This window comes from Lucilia sericata, unplaced genomic scaffold, assembly GCF_015586225.1.
Source record: "Lucilia sericata isolate MDLA Ls3-8-SP2 unplaced genomic scaffold, ASM1558622v1 Contig000014F_arrow, whole genome shotgun sequence".
Taxonomy (NCBI): Eukaryota; Metazoa; Arthropoda; class Insecta; order Diptera; family Calliphoridae; genus Lucilia; species Lucilia sericata.
Window position 1 is genome coordinate 875880 of NW_023994053.1, and position 24011 is coordinate 899890.

Genomic DNA, 24011 nt, shown 5'->3' on the forward strand with positions numbered 1-24011 from the left:
CCCTCGCTCGCTCGCTCGCTCGCTCGCTCGCTCGCTCGCTCGCTCGCTCGCTCGCTCTCTCGCTTTGTGTCTCCCCTCCGTGTCCCCCCCCCCTTTTCCCCCCCCCTTTTTCCCGCTCCCCCTCCCCCCCGTCCTGTGCCTGTCCCTTCCCCCCCCCCCCCCGCGCCCCTTGTGTCCCCCCGCCGCCCCCCGCTTTTTTCCCCTTCCAATGTGAAATTAAGGAGCTTTTCTACAAAAAACTACAGTTATTACATACTCAACTTATTAACACAACTTTTTAAGCTCTTAAAGCATATCGAATATTTCGAGCCAGGCCTTAATCCATGTGATAAGCTGATTAGCAACAATTTTTTTAATAGAAAATAGTAATAATTTTGCAATAAAAAAATCATTTTTAAGAACATTTACCAACAAATGTTAAATAATAAAAATATCGAACATTTTAACAATCGAAATTAGATTTTATAACACTTTGAAACTTGATATCATGACTATCATTCTCTATTAATTACAACAGAATTCCAAGAATTTGAGTTATGTATATCTTATAGGTACTAAATGCATCAAACGAAATCGACCTTACAATTGACATTCATAATCATAATGAAGTTATTTTGTGCACTTATTGTGCGTTAACATTTAATTTCCCTAAATTCTATAATATATTTGTAAGCAGGCCAAAGATGTTATAACGGTTTTTAATTTAAAATATGCCAAGATTTATTTTGTATCGTTCTGTTTGGCTTGTCAACCACTTTTTTGCCGAAACAAAAACTCTTGAGAAACATATATACATAACGACGATCGCTTAATAAATTCTTTCTTTCCCTATAATTTCTCCTACAAAAGTTCTTCTCATAACATAAAATTTGTGTCTTTCCTCTAAACTTTCACGAATATTCATTTTCAATATTAAAGACTTGAAAAAAACTACAAAACTCTACTGAGTATTCATATTAAAGTGAATTTATATTTCGAAACCTTAACTCGAACAGAAAACAAAAAAATATATAAAATAAAAAAGCACCAAAAACAAAAACAACGACAGCTAAACGAGCACAAAATAATACAAATGGAAAAAATGTACAAATATACACACAGTCAGTCAGTAATACACACAGCTACTCACATTCAGGCATACATACATTATAGAAAATAAAAGAAAGACTGAAATAAACACAAAATTACTACCAGCCAACGTCGTCGAAAGAAACTACGAAATACAAACAAGCACAGCCAGCACTCAAACAACGAACCAACCATCCATCCGTCCATACACACTGTACCAGGACTGGATAAGGGAGGGCAACGGTACGATACGGGCACACAAGTTGAAGCACAAAAAACTATATTTATACACACACATGTACATTTATAAATCCAAATATACATACAGCACATAAAGATAGACAGACATTTATACATCTGTACATTAAAAAAATAAAATAAAAAAACAAACCTACATATGTACGTAGAAAATGGAAACGAACGAACTGAGCCAAACTGAAGTGAACTGAATATAACAGAGAATCTACAAATACCCACCACAACAGCAACAACTAAAAACAAAGCAAACAAAAAGTCGATCAAGACCGATAACAAAACCTCTACTCTACACATACTTATGTACACAGCTGATAATGGATTTTCAAGGCCTACGAGAAGAATACACTCTATATTTCTGATCTATTTCGAAAATTAAGTTTAGGATCTGCACAAAAGACATTATTAACATTCTTCAAGGATTGCTATTTTGCTGCTAATGATAAAGGATTCCTGTACTGTATCCCGAGTGATATCAAAATGTGCGAAATAATCGTAGTATTTTATATTAGTCAGTTGTTTTTGAAATCATTATGCAAATTAGAAGATATATTCTCGCACCAAGATGTCCGGGGATTGTCTGAAATAATGAGAGTTTTGTCTTCTTTGTCTAACAGGGACATATTGGAATGTTTTGAAATTTTACTTGTGGACTATGAATGACAATGGATTCAACATGTCTCGAAAATCACATATAAATATTAAACATTTATTGTGAAAATGGTGGATCTGTAAACGCAACATTCGTAAAATTCATGCTCACGTAATTTCATAATCTTACTTCTGAGACCACTATTAAGAATTTGGTCGACTCTGTACAAAAAACAAAAACATAATCGCAAACAAAATTTCCCGATCGCATAATTTCCGAAATTATTGGGCTATCATGCGATTTAACAAATTTATCTGACTATGTAAAAAATAGAGGCTATCCATCCTGTTATTAAGAAAATATTGAGAACTACCATTTTATAATAAAGGAATCGGCATTTGTGTACATATATGTATATTCGTTGACCGAAAGTTTATTCAGTTTAAAGAATATAAATTGTAAACAATTAAGTTTTGAATAATATGCAATACTTACTTTATTCAAAAGATTAGTTCCTAAGCCCTCTCTAACGTTTTCCTCTCGCATTACTATTATTTTAAGACAGCAAAACATGGTTTTCGATTTACACTTGCTTTCTCTAGATAAAGGTACCACTCAAACGATTTACGATAAAAGAATCGGCATTTATATATTCGTTGATCGATAGTATCTTCTTCCGATTCATATACGAGATATACCTTTCAGACGAGACATGCTGAAAAGGAGCAAAATCGAAAATTTTGATCTCAATTATTTCGTAATATTCATTATTATTTCGTATGTTGCATTTTTATAACAACAAAGTCTTAACTATTGGCTTCAACTTATAATACATGCTATGTTCCATATTGTGGTGTAGGGTATGGAAAAAAATCACCAACCAAAGATATAAAAACTCTGAAAACAACATAAGCCAGCAAAAAAAAAGCAAAAATATTGTAATAAAAGCAGCTCTATATTGAGTAAAGCTACAACACAAGCAACGACATCGAGCGAACGAAAAATATAACGTAGTATCAACCAAGCAATCAGGGTTACCCATTATTAGCATGAAAATAAAATTCTAAAAACTTTGGATGACTGATAATAAAATTAAACTGGAAGCTTTAAAGTATAAATGTTGTTAGTCAGCATCTCTCTCTCTCTTTAAATATAAAGAAATATTATTCACTTGTAATTAGTCAACTTTATAACAACGTCAAATTGTATCTCATTTATTTATCTGACGTACCGACATTTCAGTGAAATAGGAAAGATCAGCTGATTATGATATTTAGATCTTCGTCACATGAAAAAAGTTGATAAAAACAGACTAAGGAATTGCACAAACTTCAAATATACCATGACAACCTTGGACCCATGATGACCATTATTTTATCTTAACTTTCGAAAAGACATTTACTTAATTTTCGAAAAGACAACATTTACAAATTTTGGGGCAACCCTGTAACCAAAACTCAGCATTGAATGTATGAACAAATAAACGACTAAGGGAACGAACAAACTAACTTAAATAACAAACCAACCAACGAAGCAACCATCTATCCATCCATTCATTTGCTATTTACGTACGTACGTCAGCCGACCCCAGTTTCACAGATAGAACGTCGGTCGCATCAACCAAGTAAGCCAACCAAGCAGCCATGCCAGCCAAGCAAACAACTTACAGAGCAATGTACAAACGAGCATTAATGTTCAATTTTTTCTTTTTTAATTCTTTTTTCTGTTCTTATTTTTTGTAATCAGAATAAAATGAAAACTCACTTAAGTAAGCACAGTGGGTGGAAAGAAATCTATCAAGCTGAAAATATACACAATTTTGGGCCAATTTTCCCGAAAATTTTTGTAATATGAATACGAAATGTTGGGTTTAAACATTACATAAGATTTGAATAAATCGTGTTTGCGATAATCTCAAATTCTACTGATTTATAGAAGTTGTCATGAACTCTATTTGTTGCCAGTACAGATTTCTTGAAGAACGCAATCCTAAAACCTTTTGAGTTAGTATCACACTAAAATGAAGCGCTTTAAACTTGAAGAAATTTGGAAAATTTTTCAAAAGAAAGCCATGGTGGCGGACTTTTTATGATCTGAAAATGAAGATATAAGCTTCGATAGCATTGAGAAACAAATGTTTAACTGCGCTAAATTTTATCTGATTTTCAAACTTTACGTGAAGAAACAATGAGTTCACGCCATTATTAAGTCTTAGTGCAACTTTAATTCCTTGGTTTTCAAATTTGAATAACCTCATCTCCTCAAACAATCGAACTTTTCTGCATTAAGTTCGCTAATCGTCGTCTTGACGATTTCATTTGGAAGTCTCTGGTACTGCGTTTTGATTACTTTGTACTTTTTGTGGAGAACCGAGCTGACAATAATCCTAGGAACGATCCATACCACTAAAGTCATCTTGACGATGTCAAATGGCCGTATCTGGATTCCAGAGTCTTGAACTGCGATTTAATTAATTTGTATTTTTTTGTGTGGGGTACCCAGATCTGACAGTAATCAAGGAACAATCCCTACTATTAAAGCTAATATTGTCTGAACTCACTTGTGAGAAGCTATAAACGAAGTTTTGGAAGACTAGAATGTCGGAAAAGTCCTTGCAATTTGACTACTGAGTTATCAAAATTTTTGATTTGTTTCATTTTCTTGGACACTGTGATTAACATAAAATATCGTAACTTAACTAAACGTAAATGTCAAGACAGACCAGAATAAGAAGAAGCAGGGAAAAATAATAATAACAACAAGAAGAAGAAAAATAAATAAAAGTATACGAATGAGTAGAACACTTTAATATTCCCCCCAATTTTTATTATTGTTGTGCTCGAATGTTTTAAGGAGGAAATACCATTCTATACAGAACAGAACACATATTTTATGGAGCCGACCGAACAAACCATCCAACCAACTTATGTACAAGCAAGTAAACGACAATACGCCAGCACAAGAAGAAGTGGAAGAAGGGAATTTTCTTACACTCATTTATTTTTCCATACTAAAATTTTATTTTAAAAACCAGCAGTGTTCGACGATGACTACGACGGCAACAATGATGGCTGACGGGTAGAAATCGAGAAAACAACACATTGTGGCATTAGCAAAGCAATTCTCTACTCTATTCCAATATAATGTAGGAATGAACAAATGGTTGAATCATTGACTGACAGTCCGTCCGTCCGTCCGCCCGTATGACAGTCGTGGGGTCTGTTTGGCTGACTATTTAGTTGGTTGCCAGTCTGCTGTTTTGTTTGTGCTTCTACTCGTATTGTATGTATTTTACAACAGAAAACAGAATTATTTTGTTTTTTCTTTCTTTTATGTTGAATTTTATATTGATGCGCAGTTTACTTCGTCCCCATTTTAGTTTGTTGTTATTTTCCTCATTTTTTCTGTGTGTGTTTTTGTTTATTAGACGACGACGATGATGATGTTTCATGGCTGTTTCATAGAACAGAACAGGCAGTCGATTTTTATTATTTGTACGTAGAGCTTTTTGCTTCAAAAGCGTATCTAAAAGCATTGCGGCAAAAAAGGAACTTTTTCGATCGATATGAAAAAGGTCGACTGGCAGCATAGATGACAGGTTGGTCGGATGATTGTACTGTTAGTTGACCAACTATATACTACTTACATAGTGTATGTCGATAATGGCGCTTAAAAAAGCGCCAATGATATTAATACTTACATTTGTATGTAAACGTTAAGGCCTTTATTTAATGTTTGGACAAACTAATCGATGAAATAAATGTACTACTCACTAGGACACTGTTTCCCTTGGAATATGAATTACTGAAAAACGTTGAATTTTTCGGTAATATAATCGATTTCGATACTAATCGTTTTTGGAATACTTATGATAATAAATAAGTGCCTATAAACTTATTGCAGAACATAAATGTCAGTCAAAAACTGGTTTAAATTAAATTGTAAAATGTTTGCCTAAACTGCCTTATATTGCAAAACTTGCCCAGTGAACCTACAATTTTTTTGTATGGAAAACGCTCCCTCTGAAATACGCTTCACTTCAGAACAAGGTATCCAAAATTGAATTGATTGGTTTTTGGCCTCAAAAGATGATCAGTTTTTTTGGCACGGAACCCATATGTTATAATAAAGTCGTAGATAACAATTTCTTTCTCTCTCCTTGAGATACTTTAAAACAGGGTATGCGAAATTGGCTAAGTTAGCCCATGGAGCCAAAAGATGAGTCGTTATTTTTTCCTCTAGTCAGCCGGGACTATAAACTGGTAATGATCAAATGTATCCTCGGCATTTTCATGGAATGATTTGACATGAAATAACTCCCTAAAAATTTTGTGCAGAAAGCAAAAACAACGAAATTTGGGGATTTAATTCGCTTTTTGGGGCATTGTTTCACATTTAAAATGGAGAGTTATTTCATTATGAAATAATTCCTCAAAATTAAAATATGAAATATATGCTTAAAAATATTTTTGGGGAGATATTTCATTATATTACTTTTATCACACGAAATAAAAAATATATGTTTGATAGGCGGCCTTCGGCCGGGCGCATGGGTTTTCTCTTTTGAGGTATATTGGACATCGGCTTCCTGGTACACTCTCCGCGTACCAAGAGCGTTCGGCCTTAGGCCGTATATTTAGGAAATCTTTAGTAAGCGAAGCCGGTGTTGAACATATTAAAGAGTGATAGATTCTTGCGTCCGTTGTTGGACATACCATAGAGAAGAAAGAAATTGCGCCCGGCCGTAGGACGGCTATTTAGGAAATCATTATTAAGCGATTAAACTGAAATGTGGTAAACTTTGGATATAATAATAATAATAATTTGGATATTTAATAATATAATTTTTATTTTTTTAATATCCAGATGTCGAATTTTTAATGGGACCTTATGTATTTCATTGGGGAGTTATTTTATTTTAATTTAGGGAATTGTTTCTTTCCGTTGGGGCTTTTTAATTTTTAAATTGGGAGTTATTTCATAATAAAATAAGTGCCCAAATTTGAGGAGTTATTTCATTTTTGTTTCGGCCAGTTATTTCCTGGGGACCACGGGAACCGGTAGGACACAGGACAGAGTTTCGGAATTTGTCATATCCCGATTATTGGAGAAGTTACGTGGTGCACGTGATGGTTTTGGTTTAAACCCAAATTCGAGGGAAGAGAAATTAGGCCTTTAAAGTAGTTGTTTACGTAAAGCACTTCGACATCTTTACGATCTAACAAATTTAAAATCAGTACCAGCATCGAAACCAAAGCTCGAATGAATTAAAATAGACTTATCAGAAGTATACGTGTTAGAAATATTTTTTATATATAATATTTTATTCTAGTGAACACAACCTATAATAATTATGGATTAAAATCCAAAGGAGGCAAAAAATGTTTTCTGACTACCAGTGTAACTTTACAATTTTAGAGATAATGTTAAGAGTAAGGTGGTGTCAAACTTTTCAAGATTCTGATATAGTAAATGATCTCTTTAGACTAACATTGGTTTTCCAACAAAAAGTTAACGAGATCACAAGAGAAACTTAACAATAATTTGTATTTTAAATAAAATTTCCGTTTGAATCACGATGTTTTAACGAATGAATCATTTTACAGTGAATCATTTAACATAAGCTTCCTGTTCCATATTTTATTAACAGAACATTTAACATACAACACATCTGACTGTTACAACTTACAAATATTTATAATTTAAAGTTGTTTAATTATACTATTATTTAGTACAACTAGATTTAAAAAAGACATTTCTTATTTACGAAAAAGGCTTTATTTACTTTCCCTTAAACATAAAGTAAATCCTAAAATTGTTGAATATTTTAAATAAATTGTAGTTTTATAACACGACTATCATTTTATTCAAATAGTAAGTAAAAAATTCTTATTTGTATGTATGTGTGTTTCACCTGTTTCTAGGCACATTTACACAGTATGTACTTGTAACTAATAATTGAGTGCACATTTAACACAAAAAAGTATAAAACGCGCAAAATTTAAAATACCATTTCTACTTGCAAACGTATTTATGTACTATGTACATACCAAAAACGAAACAAAATTTAAAATTAAAAACGGTATTAAACGAAAGCAAAACATGCCCTACGATTTACAAGCATAGACAATGGTATTTTTTAAATAAATATTATATTAAACAAGTTAAACTTTTAAATTAAAAAGATTCCTAGAAAAAGCAATAAATATTCCTAACACTAAAACCTGTACGTTATTTGCACACACATTCATTCGCCCTAAATGCAAGTACATACTTTGGAGTAGACATTTGCGTAGGGTATTAGTGAAACCAGTGGGTGTATGGTTTGTTTTTAGCACAATAATAGACCGATACTATTCAGCGACAGTGTTGCCACAGCGCCTCCACAACAAAGCGAATTACAAAAAAATACAAAACACAATACTACGTTTACCAAACACGAATTTCATAAAACACCAGTCAGTCAGAGCTAAAATACAAAATACAAACAATATCAACAAAAAAACCAGCAAAAATATCCAAACGGGTAAAAAAATACTTGTATAAAACAGCAATAATAACAAAAAGTCTATGCGTCATGCAATGAAACATATTCAATATTTACCATGAACGAACGTATTCGTCAGAGTGCTATTTTAAGTGTTCGAAAAACAGACACACACACACACTCTATACACAGATACTCAAACACACTCACTCATACATATGTACATTCTACGTACTATTTAAAAATAAAGACAATCGCAACAAAATATTACTGCGATGGATGAACACATCTGGTCGAAATTGTCTACAGTGAAGTGAAATGTTCTAAAAATTCGTTCAGATCATCGAAGTAATTGTTCACAAATGAAACAAGAATTAAATTGGTGAAGGGCACACACACACACACATACAGCACAGCAATTCAACACTAAATTAATAAAAATGTTGCCTTGATATTTGCTTTTAAGTTTAGAATTGTAATGTGATAGGTCCTAATTTTAGTTATTCCCATATTGGAAAAGTGAAGACTTTTGTAGATAATTTATCAAAATTTGATATAAGATCTTCTATTGAAACAAAGACTGTGGAAGATTTTTGAAATCCGTCCATTATTACACCTAGCCACCATACAACCGGACTCGTAAATATTATAGCGCACAATTATGAGAATTATAATAGTACTATCCCATCAGATCTAAAATTTATATACATAAGCCTAATTACCATGAACGATGGTATGTGGAAAGACAAAATCAATATACATACATATTATAACAAGTAAGAAAGTATAGTCGGGCGTGAGCGATCATATTATACCCTACACCTGTTATGAATATTAAATGTGATTTATTTTCCATAATAAAGCATTTATCTTCAATATTACCTTGTTCCGATGCATTTAAGCAATTTATGGATGAAAAACTAATTTTCTGAAAGAGGCTTTATATGGGGGACTAGGGGCAAATATGGACCAAGCCCGATAAAGTTTTGTGAAAGTATTTATATTTATAAAATATTTATTTGTGCGGAATTTCATCGCGATATTTGTGTTTATAAGTTAATTTGAGACATTCAAGTAATTTTCTGAAGGGGACTTTGTATGGGAGCTAGTGTCAAATGAGGCCCGATCTTTATGAAATTTGGCAAGGTCATCAAGATTTGTATAAAACTTAGTTGTGCCGCTTTTTATCGAAATACCGGTATATTTAACATAATTATGAGCTCAGAAGCCCTTTTCGGGGGGTTTTGTTGTATGGGGGCTAGGTGAAATAATGTACCGATTTTAACCATTTTCAATAGGCTTCATCCTTGGGCCAAAAAAAGCGTGTGTGCCAACAACGACAAGTCATCAAGACTGGTATAAAACTTAGTTGTGCCGCTTTTTATCGATATACCGGTATATTTAACATAATTATGAGCTCAGAAGCCCTTTTCGGGGGGTTTTGTTGTATGGGGGCTAGGTGAAATAATGTACCGATTTTAACCATTTTCAATAGGCTTCATCCTTGGGCCAAAAAAAAGCGTGTGTGCCAACAACGACAAGTCATCAAGACTTGTATAAAACTTAGTTGTGCCGTTTTTTATCGATATACCGGTATATTTAACATAATTATGAGCTCAGAAGCCCTTTTCGGGGGGTTCTGTTGTATCGGGGCTAGGTGAAATAATGTACCGATTTTAACCATTTTCAATAGGCTTCGTCCTTGTGTGTGTGCCAAATTTCATCCAATTATCTTGAAAATTGCGACCTATACCTTGCGCGCAAAGTTTGCATGGACAGCCAGACAGACGGACGGACATAGCTTAATCGACTCAGAAAACGATTCTAAGCCGATTGGTATAGGTGGGTTATTACGAATATTTTTGTATGTTACAAACATCAGCACAAACCCAATATACCCTCCCCACTAAAGTGGTGTAGGGTATAAAAATGGAACAAGTCCGTCAAGGCACCTTCAAGCACCTACAGAACGCCTAAAAGGAGTCAATTAATTACCCAGGTTATAGGTATATTAATACTACAGATCCCAATTCATATAAAAAGCCAAAAAGAATTAGTGATTATTATTTATTATAATAATCTAGCCCGTTATGATTTTTTAAGAATGCCAAATGTTTGCTGTCTTTGTCATCACTCCTAGATGAAAGCCCTCATCTTGGTGTTATTGCAATCCTGGGAAAAAGAGACTATAAACTGCTGATGATCAAATGTATCCCCGGCCTTTACTTGGAATGATTTGACATGGGGTCGAACCAGAGAACTACATAATCTGGTACCACGGAACGGTAGCCCACAGGGCAGAGTTTCGGACCTTGTTTTGTCCTGTTTATTGGAAAGGTTCGCGGGAAGAGAATACTGTTTAAAATACTGATGTACGGTAAGGTCTATAATTCTAATCGATGCTGTTGCCGAGACAACAGATAACCCGCAGAGGAGAGACTGGGTGTCAAGTGTTTTTATAATACAGGATGGATGTAGGGGTATGCGGACCTTAGCCACCCGTATACCTAGAGTAAGTGTGTCGGATGAAGAGTTATGGGTTGAATAGTGATGGATATAAGGTATCTTACAAAAAGAGATACCATTAAATTGACAAAATCAATATATGTAATAAAAAGGACCTATAGAGTGCCTATTAATTATCCAGGTAGTCGGCATATTAATGTTACAGATCAGAATCCATCAAAATCATCAACATTTTTATATAATTATGACTTTAGAAATTTGTGGAGCGAATAAGGAACACATACATACATCTGGACATTTAAAGGTTTATTATATAATTCTCTCTTTTAAATTGTGACTATGAATTTTGAACATTTAAACGCTTTAAAGAAAATGTATCAAACTTACAAATCAATTTAATATTCATACATCTCTGTTAAGTTGACCCAAAATTTTTCTCGATGATATTTCAAAGCAGATCAAATAAAGACATTGGGATGTTTAAACCAACCACCACATTTTAATTCATAACTATTGTTGATCTAAATTTATATCATTGAAAATATTTTATTAAGAAGGTGAAACACAAATTGTAAAATAATTTCAATTCTTCATCTAAGCAAAACAAATATACAATTTCTACTATAAAAGGAATAAGTAGAATTAAAACAAAATTTAATTTTCATAGAATTTGAATTATAACTTCTCTTATATTTCTTCTTTTTACTCTTCAACAGAAATTTGTATAATTTAAATTACAACTCTGGGTTTCAAGTACATCCTTGGATTTATGCAAATAGTGTTGCCACGTTTTTAGCTTTAAACTATAATTTCATTTTTTGTTGAATTTTAGTATTTTTTTTTTTTTTCTTGTTTCACCACTCGTTTATATTGGGTTAACAATTTCATCATCATTTATAAAAGCAGTACAACAAAAAAAAAAAAAAATAAAATAAAAATGAAAAAATGGAAAACAAAAAATACCAACAACTACTACAAAAACGTAAAACACTGTAAGTGCTATAATCAACCAACGTGGGTTCGTTATAAAGTTGACTTAAACAGGGTGCTAAATTAAATGAATGGAATTTTTTTATAACTTGAAACTTACAACTGTCAGTTTGAAATGCTCCTTTTGTAGAGTACATAGTAGAAAATTGTACTATATGTACAATGTATAGTAAGAATCTCGGAAAAATCGTACAACTGATAACGCTGTGTTTAGACATTCATAGTCAGCTTTTGCGGGTTTCCTTATTTTGACAAAATTTACGTAAATATTTGTGAAATTATTTTTGAAGTTGATCGAATTTTATATTCAGAACAGTCTTTAACTCGAAGTTTTTTCAATACATATTTCCGACAATTTTGAAGTTTGTATTGTCTCTGAAATGATTTTTGATTATATTTTAAGGAACAAGACTTTAAATACTTTTTTAAAAGTATTTCTAAGTTTTTTCTTAAAATATAAATAAAAATTATTTCAGAAGCAATGCAAACTTAAAAAATTTAATATATCTTGCAAAACGAAATACTTCACTAGATTCTAGGACGCGAACTTAAGTTTACATGTCTAAGCGTTGTTTTTTTTTTATAAATTCCTCCAAGTAACGAAGTATTATTTCAATAAAAGAAATCATTTCCAAAGTTCTTGCAAAATTACTTATACTATACTAAAAAATACTTATACTATGTATACTAAAAAACTTAAGTATTTAAAATCTCTTAAATTTAAATTGTTACACCCTGTATTTTTATATTAACAAACATATACTCGTACAAACTTAAAATACATACAAACACATTTTGTTCAATTTGAAAAGCACAAGAACATGGTACATCAACTCAACTGACTGCTTGCATGCCAGTCTGACTGACTACGAAACCACCATAAATGCCACCACCACCAAAGTCGACTTTTATCCAAATGAAATAAACATTGAAGCAACCAACCACCCACCCATTCATCCCAACACCCAAAAACCCACCATCAATGGCAACAGCCATACGAACTACAACCAACACTTATAAAAAATGATGATTACGACTATGAGTCGAGTCGAGTTGGCGAAGTTAACCTATTCACCATCGGAAGGTAAATAAAATACACACATACATATATACATTCATACTAAAACTCTGACACACACACACAGTCAAACTCACACTCACACCTACTTACGCTGGCATACAGAACAAAGACAACATTTACAGGCGAATTCAACGAACCGAAAATCAAACCAACCAACCACCCACCCATCCACCTCACTACAGACAAAGTGACTATAACGTCTAACCGTTGTACGTACGAAGCGACGGACTGTCGGGCAGTCATGACGAAGCAACGACTGACTAACCGAAACCAAAAACCATACAAAACTGAATATAAGAGATATGAATGTATTCACTTTGATATGTATGTGTGTGTTTGTTTGTGTATGCTTGTATATGTGAGGAGGTCGCAAATGGTTGTGACTCACTCACCGAAGGATACAGATGCGACTGCAGATATACAACAAGGGCAACAACAGAAACTTCAGCATCCACATCATATAATAAACCAACATCAAGCTTACACACATACCCACTCACATATACACATACACAGATATACATACAGCCATAGATACAAATGTTTATATATATGCATGTATTTACGGCATCAGCAGCAAGGACTCGTTAAACGAAAAATACAAAAACTGAAGATATTTATTCATGAGTAAAATACACATTCTACAGTGTAGACTAATACTTGCTATTACGTTGTTGTATATTCTACTCATAGAATCTCAATCTCCTTCTGTCGCTGCTGCTGTTGATGCTTCTTCATCTACATTTTTGTTTTTTTTTTTATTTCTTCTCGTATTTTTCCATCTAAGCATTTTGCAGGAAAAATGACGATGACAATATAACTAGGATAAAAGGCGCCCAAAAATTCAACCCACTCCCATCTACTGCCAGCCAACTAACAGCACAACACAACTGAATTCAACCGAACAACCAACCAACCTTTCTAGTCATCATCAACAATATCGCCTACAACCCCCAAAAGTATTTCTAAGGATTCGATATCTTTTCGTTACAATATACATAAAATATAAACACACTCATACATATACAAATTCACATAGAAATTTATCCATTTAGAGAAGCAGCAGAACCCCAAAAGTATGAGTTTTAAAGATTTTAGGAAATTTAAGAAAGTTACTATTAAACTGGGATCTTAAGCAGTGTTAACATTGAAAGGAATAGCTTTAGAGTCGCAATATATTTAAAGTGGTATATTCGGATATTTCCAATCTTATAAAACCATCATTAACGTTTTATGGGAGGCTTTGGTCAAATGTGGATCGATCCTTTAAAGTGTGATTCATTTCTTAAAACAAAAAAATTTATCGAATTTTATCATAATTTCATAATGTTAAATGATTTGTTGACAATTAACAGATTTTCTGTAAGAGGGGTAATATGGGGACATAAAAGATTTCACTTCTAATAAATTTGATTATATCGAGTTTCAGACCCATGCTGGTATGAGAATAAAATAAATTTTCCGAAGGGAACCTTACATGGGAGCTAGGTTCAAATATGATCCAATGTCAGCAATACTATACAATATAATTTCTAAAATAACTTGTGAATAACACAGGCCGACAAATTTTTAACCCAGAGACCAAAGTATAGATTAGGTTGTAACTACATCAAATCCGAAGAAATTTACTTTCGGGCCTGTTGTGTGCTCCTTTTCACGTAAAAAGATTGTTGGTAAAAACAAAAAGCTTATATAGTATTCACTAAATGTATTATCGTCCGATGTTCAGAAACGTAATTCCTAAGAATTTTCAAATCAGTGTTCGTCCTATATTCGGAATAATATCACCCCCAATGGCAAAAACAAGTGTTCCAGAGTTTTAGTGTCTTGTGTGTCCACTTAGAAAACGTACATCATACTAACCTCATTTTGAGGAGGCTTATCGTCCTGCTCTCGTTATTGTTACCCCAGAGCATCTTTCTGTTTTTACCCATCGTTTCATTATCCAAGAGACCTTATGGCGTTCTCTCATCCATATTTTTAATTCTGCCCTCATTGCGCCAAATGGTATTATGTTCGTCAGTTTAACTTTCTCGAGCGCTGAATCCGAATCTGGTTGAATCTCTCTATTACAACTGAGATTCGAGATATCGTGTCCTAAAATTAAAAAAAAAAACGCCATTTTGGCTCTTTTTGAGACGTTATAATAGTGCCAAGACAACTATATTTATAAAATGTTTTGTCGGCCTGTGAAATGTAATCACTATTGCCCCATAATGAACAACTTGTATCGGGGTTACACGAAATCGTCAACCGATATGGCCATTTCCGATATCATACAAGCCCAATATTACGGTATATTATCTATCTTTTTGAAGGAGGATATAAAAAGAAACAAATTCTAAATTGAAACCATTCCAAAGGAAATGTGTAAGTTGTTAAAAAAAGAATCTATTCTTTCAAAGTATTTTCCTGAAAGGTTTGGCTCATCTCTACCCTCTTTATTCAGCTTAGTTGAAACAAAATGTAAAAAAAAAACATAATAGCTTTAGTCGAACTGGTAACACCCTAAAGAAGGATTTTTGTTTGAGAAAGAATACTTGTTATTGGAATATTTACATAACAAATGTATGTATTTTGTCTTCTTTACTATAACAAAATATCTCCAAGAATCAATAAATTAAAATCTTTATTCTATATCATAGCTACAAACGTTATAATAATAATAACATATCCGATAAAGTATTTTACACAAACTTAAAAAGCCACTAATACCTATAGTAGTGTACTTTAAAAGACCTTTTATAAAGCATTTCCAACATCGCACTATTGTAGCTGTAGTAGCACGAATTCTATGAGTAAATGCAAAGATGACTATAATGCGAAAACTTGAGCTGTCAGATATACAGAGGGGGATAAAATAGAATAATGTTAGATTGGGTTGTAGGGGGGTATTCTTGATTAAATTTCTTGCACGATGCTACACAAAAATTGATGAAAATGAAAGAATATCTTTTCTATTCTATTCCATGTATCTTATCCTCTTATCCTTTGTGAGTTCTAATATTCGTACGTCTACACAAGTCTGTTGGACAAATGTAAACATCGTAAAAGAAAGTACAATATACGAGAAAAAATACATTATACACACATACACTTATATAAAAAAGCATATCTATTAAAGAAAAAAGCTACGAGTACAAGGAGTTCTGTTCGATGCGAGAAACAAGAACAAAAAAATCAAACGACAAGATATTTAATATGAACATTAGATCTGTTCAGAAATGTTTTCAAAGAAAGTTTTTTAACTTTGATTGGGTAGCAGGATCGTAGTAAAAAATTGTTTAAAGCTTTAAATTAAGAAGGTATTTTTTTTAATCGATATTAAATTATCAATGAATTCGCGACAAATACTTGATATTATTAACCTATAGATTTCGAATTTTTAAACAGAAAACTTTATCAAACCATCCAAGTGTAAAAAAAAAAAACTTAAGTTTTAGGGGCAGTTCTAATAAACACTCAAGCACTAAGTATAGAAGTGTGTGTATGTACTGTTAAGGATGTTCGTCAGAGATGTTTTATTATTTTACTGTAATTTTTTCCTTCGTTCATTCATTTGTTCCTTCTTTCCTCCTGTTTTTTTTTTATTATTTGTTTCAGTACTTGGTATTAGAAATGAAATGAAATATAACGGAGTAGACAAAAGATCTTTAAAAAAAGTACGTTAGAAATTTAAACAATTTAAATAAATTTATAGAACAGTTACTCATAGTTTTCAAAGTTAAATATTGGCCTTAATGAATGAAAATGCGTAAACTTTTTTTGTATAAATGTATGAGTATTTTAAAGTGTGTAAAGGAATTAGAAAATGAATAATAAAATAACGTTTTTAAGGGAAATGACACAATTTGAATAAAATATTTCGATTATTGATTTGTTAAAATAATACAAAAGTATTTGATAGTAAATGATATATGGTTACAAACAATATGGCAATTGTTACCAACTATATCGTTATATTAGACAAAGAACTACATATACATATAACACCTTGATTGTTCTGTGGACTTTTGACAAAACACTTATTTGAAAAAAGTGAATTTTACAGGAAAATAAAAAAACATTTTTAACATGACAAAAAACGTTCCAAATTTCGAAATAAGTTTATTTAATAGGTGTCATATCTTTGGATCTAGAAAGCATATATGTACGTACCCAACTAGACAGAAATATCCGCTGTTGTGTTGAAAATTGGGAAAATTGTCGTATGTTATGGTTGTTGTTGTTACAGCTAAAACTATACAATAATCTAGTTGGGGGGTTCCACATCAATGTCCAAGCCTAAAAATTGTGCTACTTCAACTGAATGTGTCCATAAATCCATTGGACAAAGAGAAGTAAGGTTGGCTGAGCAGTTGAATATGTGTTGGGGTATTGTTGGGACCTTGACCACATGCAGGACATTCATTGGGGACGGCACGCTCTATGCGTGACCAGTAGGCATTAAGCCTATTGCTCCATCCCATCAATCAAAGCTGCCGTGCACGAGGACTGATCTATTGGATCATGCATATAACTACATATGTTCTCCTCCTATATACGAAGCTTCTTCCTGACATGCCTCGGGAGAGCATCCAACAGTGTGATGTTAAAGTCGGGATGACTCCTCCGGTGACATCCCAGGAGGAACTGCTTAGCCAACATGACATTGTGTTCCTTGACTGGGAGGACTTTCGTTACACAACAACAACTTCGTTTGGATAACAATACAACGATTGTCGCATATCGAGATAAGTGGTTTTGTCAAACGTCCACATAGTTTAATTATGTAAATATTATACAAGGATTTAAAACTACACAGAAAAAACTAATACATAACTAGAATGAATTTTGTAATAAATTGTATGAATCGAACATGACTTTTTTTCCCAAACCATTTTCATTCGGAATATTAAAAGTTCATAAAATGTATGAATTTGTACATGAATGAACTTTTTGGTTTTTTTTTACTTATTTTCTTTGATTTTCATAAAAAATTGCAATAAATATCCACATTGCAATAAATATCCAATGTTCCATTTTTTTAGAAAATAAAATAATAATAATTAGCGAATTTTTATGAAAAATAAATAAAAATATTTAATTGTAGTTTATTTGACGATTTGAAGACTTATTTTTTTTTTTATTGGAACAATTCTTACATATGAAGGCCTTCAGGTTCCCTCAAGAACAATTCAACAATTTGAGAATACCCAACATTAAGTATCGAGTATTTAAAATGCAAGGAAAATAGTAATTAGATAATTTTAATAAAACTAATATGTGGAATCGTCTGAATTAGGATCAAAGTCAATTTTTTGAAAATAGATTTCGCAAAATTTTAAAAATATACTTCAAAAAATAAAAGGACTTTCTAAATTTTTTCAAAATTAAACATCTGTTAATGAAAGTAAGATTTTCGATGATATACATATATTATTATTTAAATTAAAAAATTGTGGTTTATAATTTTTTTATTATATTAATCATTCCGTCTGTCACGAAAGCAATTATAACTAAATACTGGAACACATAAATACGATAAAATACCAGAAATTCCGCCAAGGATTTAATGTATCAAAAAAGTCGAAAGATGTAAAGCCACACGTCTGTCTTTATTGATGGTTGCGCCAACTTTGTTATTAAACAATCCTCTCTTGAAGAGAGGATTTTTTCGCAATAAAATGACATAGACTGACATTTCAAATCTGCAGCCATGTTTACCCCTATTTAAGAAATGTCCAAAAATAAGTTTAAGGACAGTAATATGCACAATTTTTTAAGTAATAATATATTTAATTTATTATACCCTATACTACCTCTGTGGGGAAGGGGTATATAGGATTTGAGCTAATGTTTGTTACGCATAAAAATACCACCCAACAATCGGTACAACTACGTTTTATATAATATTAAAGGATTTTCTTATTGATCGGGCCTTAATTGACCCTATCTCCCTTTAACGCCATTAATTCCCTTAATGCCCTACAATCAGTCAAATAAGAACAATTTATTACGTTGAATTAACCTTTATATGAGCATAAATCTCTCCATCAACTTTTGATAGGATCAACATAAATATTAACAAATAGATCACATTTTAGATATACTCATAACTGGTGTAGGGAATCATATGGACTCTACTTTCTGGCCTGTTTTAATTTACGAAATTCTTACAAAAATTAAAACCATATTATGGTTACTGTAATCACATCTCTAATTGATGCAACCATATCAAAATTATTATTCGAATATTTATGTATTTGTGTGATATTTCATTCCATTTGGCTACAACTGAATTTTGCGAAAGTAGAACGAATTTTAGAGTCCACAAATTGTGTACATTGCTAGATAATCGGCAGTTAATCCTATGGACCAAATTGGATGTCCCTTCTTCATACCTTTAATGCAAAAAAAATTAACCTAATTTCACTTTCATAAGAAATATTGAAAACAAAAAAGAAACTCTTATTAAAATTCTAATTTTTAAACAAGCCTCCAGAGTTTTTAACAAGACAACCATAAAAAAGTTCACAAAAAAGTCACTCGAAGTGGCAGTGAAAATCAGTAATGAAGTACAAATAAATTAACATACATACATATTTACATCCATTCATTCATACATACATAAATACATATTTAGTTAGAATATCCATACGAGTACATTTGCAATAAAAATACAAATACGGAAAGAACTTTCCCTTTAGAAATAACCAAAAGGAAAACGATGAAATGCAACAGCTCGTTTTGTATCGCTTTTGGTACTTTGATTTTTGTTGAATTTTATTTATTTATACTTAAAATGATGACATTTTATAGCATTTTAGTGCAACATGCTTTATTTACTATAAAGATTCATCATGTGTTTTTGTAAGGATGTGCACATCTGTATGTGTAAGTGTATGTATTTTTGCGATTTTAAATAAACAAACATTTTACGAATGCTAGTGTAGTTGGTTTGGTTGATTGTATTACTCGTACATACTTGTATTGAAAGTTTTTAGCTCAGTGACCTATTTAAGTTCAGACTCAAGGATTTGCAATATCCTTCAAATAAGCGTAGAAACAACACTAGTAACGACAACAACAAAACAGCAGCAAAAACAAAAACGCCACTACCATCAGTCAAATATGAACGGAGCACGCAGCAAATTCTTAACATGAAAACATTTCAAAACACACACTCGCACAGATACATATATTCAGACTTAGTATGTACTTATGTATGTATATGTAGATACAAATATACATATCTACATATGTATGTTTGAATGTTCATAGAAGTAATGTGGTGTTCATATGTATGCAATTTTTGTTACAAATATGAACGCACTGCCAGACACTAACAAAATACCTAAATATTTACAAACAGACATACATACACATATACATATATTGACTTGCATACAAACCCACGAATACATACGTCTTAATGTCTGTTTGTTTATATGTAAGTATATATTTATAGGTGTTTGTATCGGTGTGTACATTTTAAGTCTGAGAATATTTTAGTGCTCCTACTACAATCCTTTATGCTGATGATGATGACGATGGTGATGCTGGCTGACATACGAATATGCGAAGAGCAGCAACAACAACAACTACTACTCTACAATAACATTTAGCCTGTCGAACGTAACATGTTAAACAAATATAGACAGTAGTCAACCATTCAACGAACCAACCATCCAGCCATCCATTTAACCAGCCAGCCAGTCAGTAGACATGCATGCATACATCCATACATACATACATACATACATACAAACAGCCATCCCTATATACATACATTTAAATGTACTCGTCGTATTTAAATTAGTACGTGAAGTTGTTCTTGTTGTAGGCCGCCTGCATTATTTGGCCAAAAATAAAAAAAGAAGAAGGATGAAAAACAGACCGTATGAGATCCTTTATATTGCCTAACAAAACTCTTTGGTTATGCCCATCGTAGAACATTTGCGTCGTCTACGCACCTTAAATGATTTTAACAGTGAAAGTGTTTTCGATTTTTTCCTTACAGCCATTAAATTTTTGGTAGAAAAGTGACACAAAAAATCTAAAGATTTTAAGATAAAAGAACAACAATGAAAAAGTTATGAATGGAAATTAGGGTTTTCCTGATCGCAAAAGGGATTTTTGTGTTAAAACCAATAGATAGATAGATAGATAGATAGATAGATAGATAGATAGATAGATAGATAGATAGATAGATAGATAGATAGATAGATAGATAGATAGATAGATAGATAGATAGATAGATAGATAGATAGATAGATAGATAGATAGATAGATAGATAGATAGATAGATAGATAGATTAGATAGATAGATAGATAGATAGATAGATAGATAGATAGATAGATAGATAGATAGATAGATAGATAGATAGATAGATAGATAGATAGATAGATAGATAGATAGATTTGGATTGTGGATTTTCAGTCAAGCCGATATGAATATTTTACAATTTATATATGTATATAAGGCATTTAAATAATAACACGGCTCCTTACCGTCACTATCTACCAATTCTTTCCTAATAAACACCCTAACATACATGGAACATATGTATGTATTTCTGTATGTTTGTCTGTAAATTGTACATTGTCTACGCTTTTACCTCGCAGACACAATGGACAACATGTCGTATACGTGTTTAATTTGATAAACAAAATTTGCACACAAGTAAAACTGCGAAATAATGTTCATATGCAAAACTGAAAGAAAGAAAAAAGGAAATCCTAAACTTTTCTAAATTATGACATCATCAGCATCATCATTATTATCAACAACCATCATCATTGGCATGATTTTCAACCGTTATATTCACTCATAGATACATATGTATGTGTAGAAGTAGTATATGTCTTGTCACAGAATTTGTCATGATTTTCAGTTTTGTTTACGTTTTTAGTAGACTCGTAACGATACAACAACAACAAAAAGGTGAACTTTTATAAATCTTTTTGCATGCCTCACTTTCCTTTCTTTGCCAACAGCTATTAAATCCTTTCTTGCCATTTTTTTCTTTTCATTTTCGGTTTATTTTTTATTGTTATTATTACAACATGTATCAATGTATCGACAGGCAGAAAGAAAGAAAAAAAGACAGACAGGCAGCAGCAGTTGATGTTATGTTTAAATGTTGTTGCCGTCGTGTTAGGTAGGATACATAGATACAATTTAAGAACGCAATGTTTGTTACTACTGCTGCTGCTACTTAATGTTGTTTTTGTTGTAGTTGGTTCATTCATTTATTTTGCATTTTTTCACAGTTTTTTTCTTCCATATTTAAGCAATGACGGTTTATAGCCTGTGTTAGCAGTTGTAGCAGCAGTAGCAGACAATTGACGACCTTGACTTTTTTTGTGTTTTGTTTAATGTGATGATTTTTACGTTTCGTTTAATTTTTTTATTTATTTTTCTGTGTGTTTTTTTATTTTTGTTTGATTCGTTTTATGTTTGAAAGTATGCCACCATTCAGTCAGCTAAAACAAGCATTCATCATTAGTCAATGAGTTGCGTTTGAGCCGTATTAAGTAAATTTATGTACGAGTACAATGAATATTAAGTTTAGTGAACAATTGGAGAAGAACAATGCTCGACAACAACGTACATACAAACATACATTCATTCAACTTCTTTCTACCAACCATCATCCATCCATTTTAGAGTAAAATATTTTTCATTAGCACTATGGGGGTTTTATTTTATTTTCCTTTTGAAAATGCGTTATAAAAACAAGTAAGAAATTATAGTCGGGCGAGGCCGACCATATAATACCCTACACCTTTGACAAAAATATAATGTGATTTAGTTATCATAATAAAGCATTTAAGTTGAATTGTACCTTGCCTTAGATATACATACTTAAGCCGTTTATTGTTGAATAAAATTGTGGACATTTAAGTGAAATTTTGATGGGGGCTTTTCATAGGGACTAGGGTCATATGAGAACCTATTATTATGGAATTCGTGAGGGTCATCAAATCTTGTATACAACTTGGTTTTTGCAGCTTTTTGTCGAGATATGAGTATATTAAACATAATTATGAATTTCGGCGGGTTCAGTTGTATGGGGGCTAGGTGAAATAATGGACCGATGTAAACCATTTTCAACAGGCTTCGTCTACGGTACCATAAAATATCATGTGCCAAATTTCATTGAATTATCTCCAAAATTGCGACCTGTAGTTTGATTACAATGTTTAAAAGCCCTATTCGGGGGTTCAGTTGTATGGGGGCTAGGTGAAATAATGGACCGATGTTAACCATTTTCAATAGGCTTCGTCCCTGCGACAATAGAAGATCATGTACCAAATTTCATTGAATTATCTTAAAAATTGCGACCTGTAGTTTGATTACAAGGTTTACATGGACGGACGGACAGACGAACGGACATAGCTAAATCGACTCAGAAATGAGCCGATTGGTATAATTTAAGGTGGGTATAGGACCAATATTATTGTGCGTTACAAACATCAGCACAAACCCAATATACCCTCCCCACTAAAGTGGTGTAGTGTATAAATATAGAACTTGTCATTCATTATTATTATGGTTGTTGTTATTTTTATTATGGCTCTTGCTAGTTTTATTGTTGTTATTTTAAGGGTAAACATACTAACAAGTGGTTTTTTAAAGGTTGTTAAAATTTAATTCCTTTGTATTTATTTTCAAAAATCATCAATCAGTTTAAATGTTATAAAAACGTTCATGTGTGTTTTCATATAAATTCTTTTCTTTTGTGTAATTAATTGATTAAATCTTTACATCTTATGTAATTGTTTGAATTTTTTTGGGTATTTTCTGGGAATCCTTGAAATTCTATCCATGACCGTTCGTTTGACTATCGTTAGTATGATGGGCCCTGGTGGAAGGAGTGAGAAGAATAAAATTTTTCTTATCTTTCTGGATAAGAAAAGTGATGAAATCTAGTATGTGATTTCAAAATCACTCGAAATATCCGATCTTTCGAGTGATGTTTTAACCGGAATAAAAAGAAAATTCTGATATGCTAGCAAGGACGTGTTTAGGTTGGCAGTGATTTAATATCCAGAACAAGTCCATATATTTTTATGATTTTTTCATA

General features: G+C 32.2%; 1 protein-coding gene across 6 annotated transcripts in view; it reads right to left on the bottom strand.

Annotated features, from left to right (window-relative positions):
• Positions 1 to 24011, bottom strand: part of LOC119604591 (suppressor protein SRP40) — a 142200-nt gene that overhangs the window by 51640 nt on the left and 66549 nt on the right. The window contains exons 3-4 of one of the 6 annotated variants that reach the window (XM_037957324.1): positions 14803 to 15036; positions 2411 to 2630 (exon numbers count right to left, since the gene is read on the bottom strand). The exons of 1 other annotated variant lie outside the window; for it this stretch is intronic. In XM_037957324.1, coding sequence (XP_037813252.1) covers positions 2411 to 2488 — 78 coding nt within the window. In that variant the 5' untranslated portion in view covers positions 2489 to 2630; positions 14803 to 15036. Of the gene's footprint in view, positions 1 to 2410; positions 2631 to 14802; positions 15037 to 24011 lie in introns of those variants that run through there. 4 more of the 6 variants (XR_005231530.1, XM_037957333.1, XM_037957358.1 and 1 more) reach the window with 4 other exon arrangements.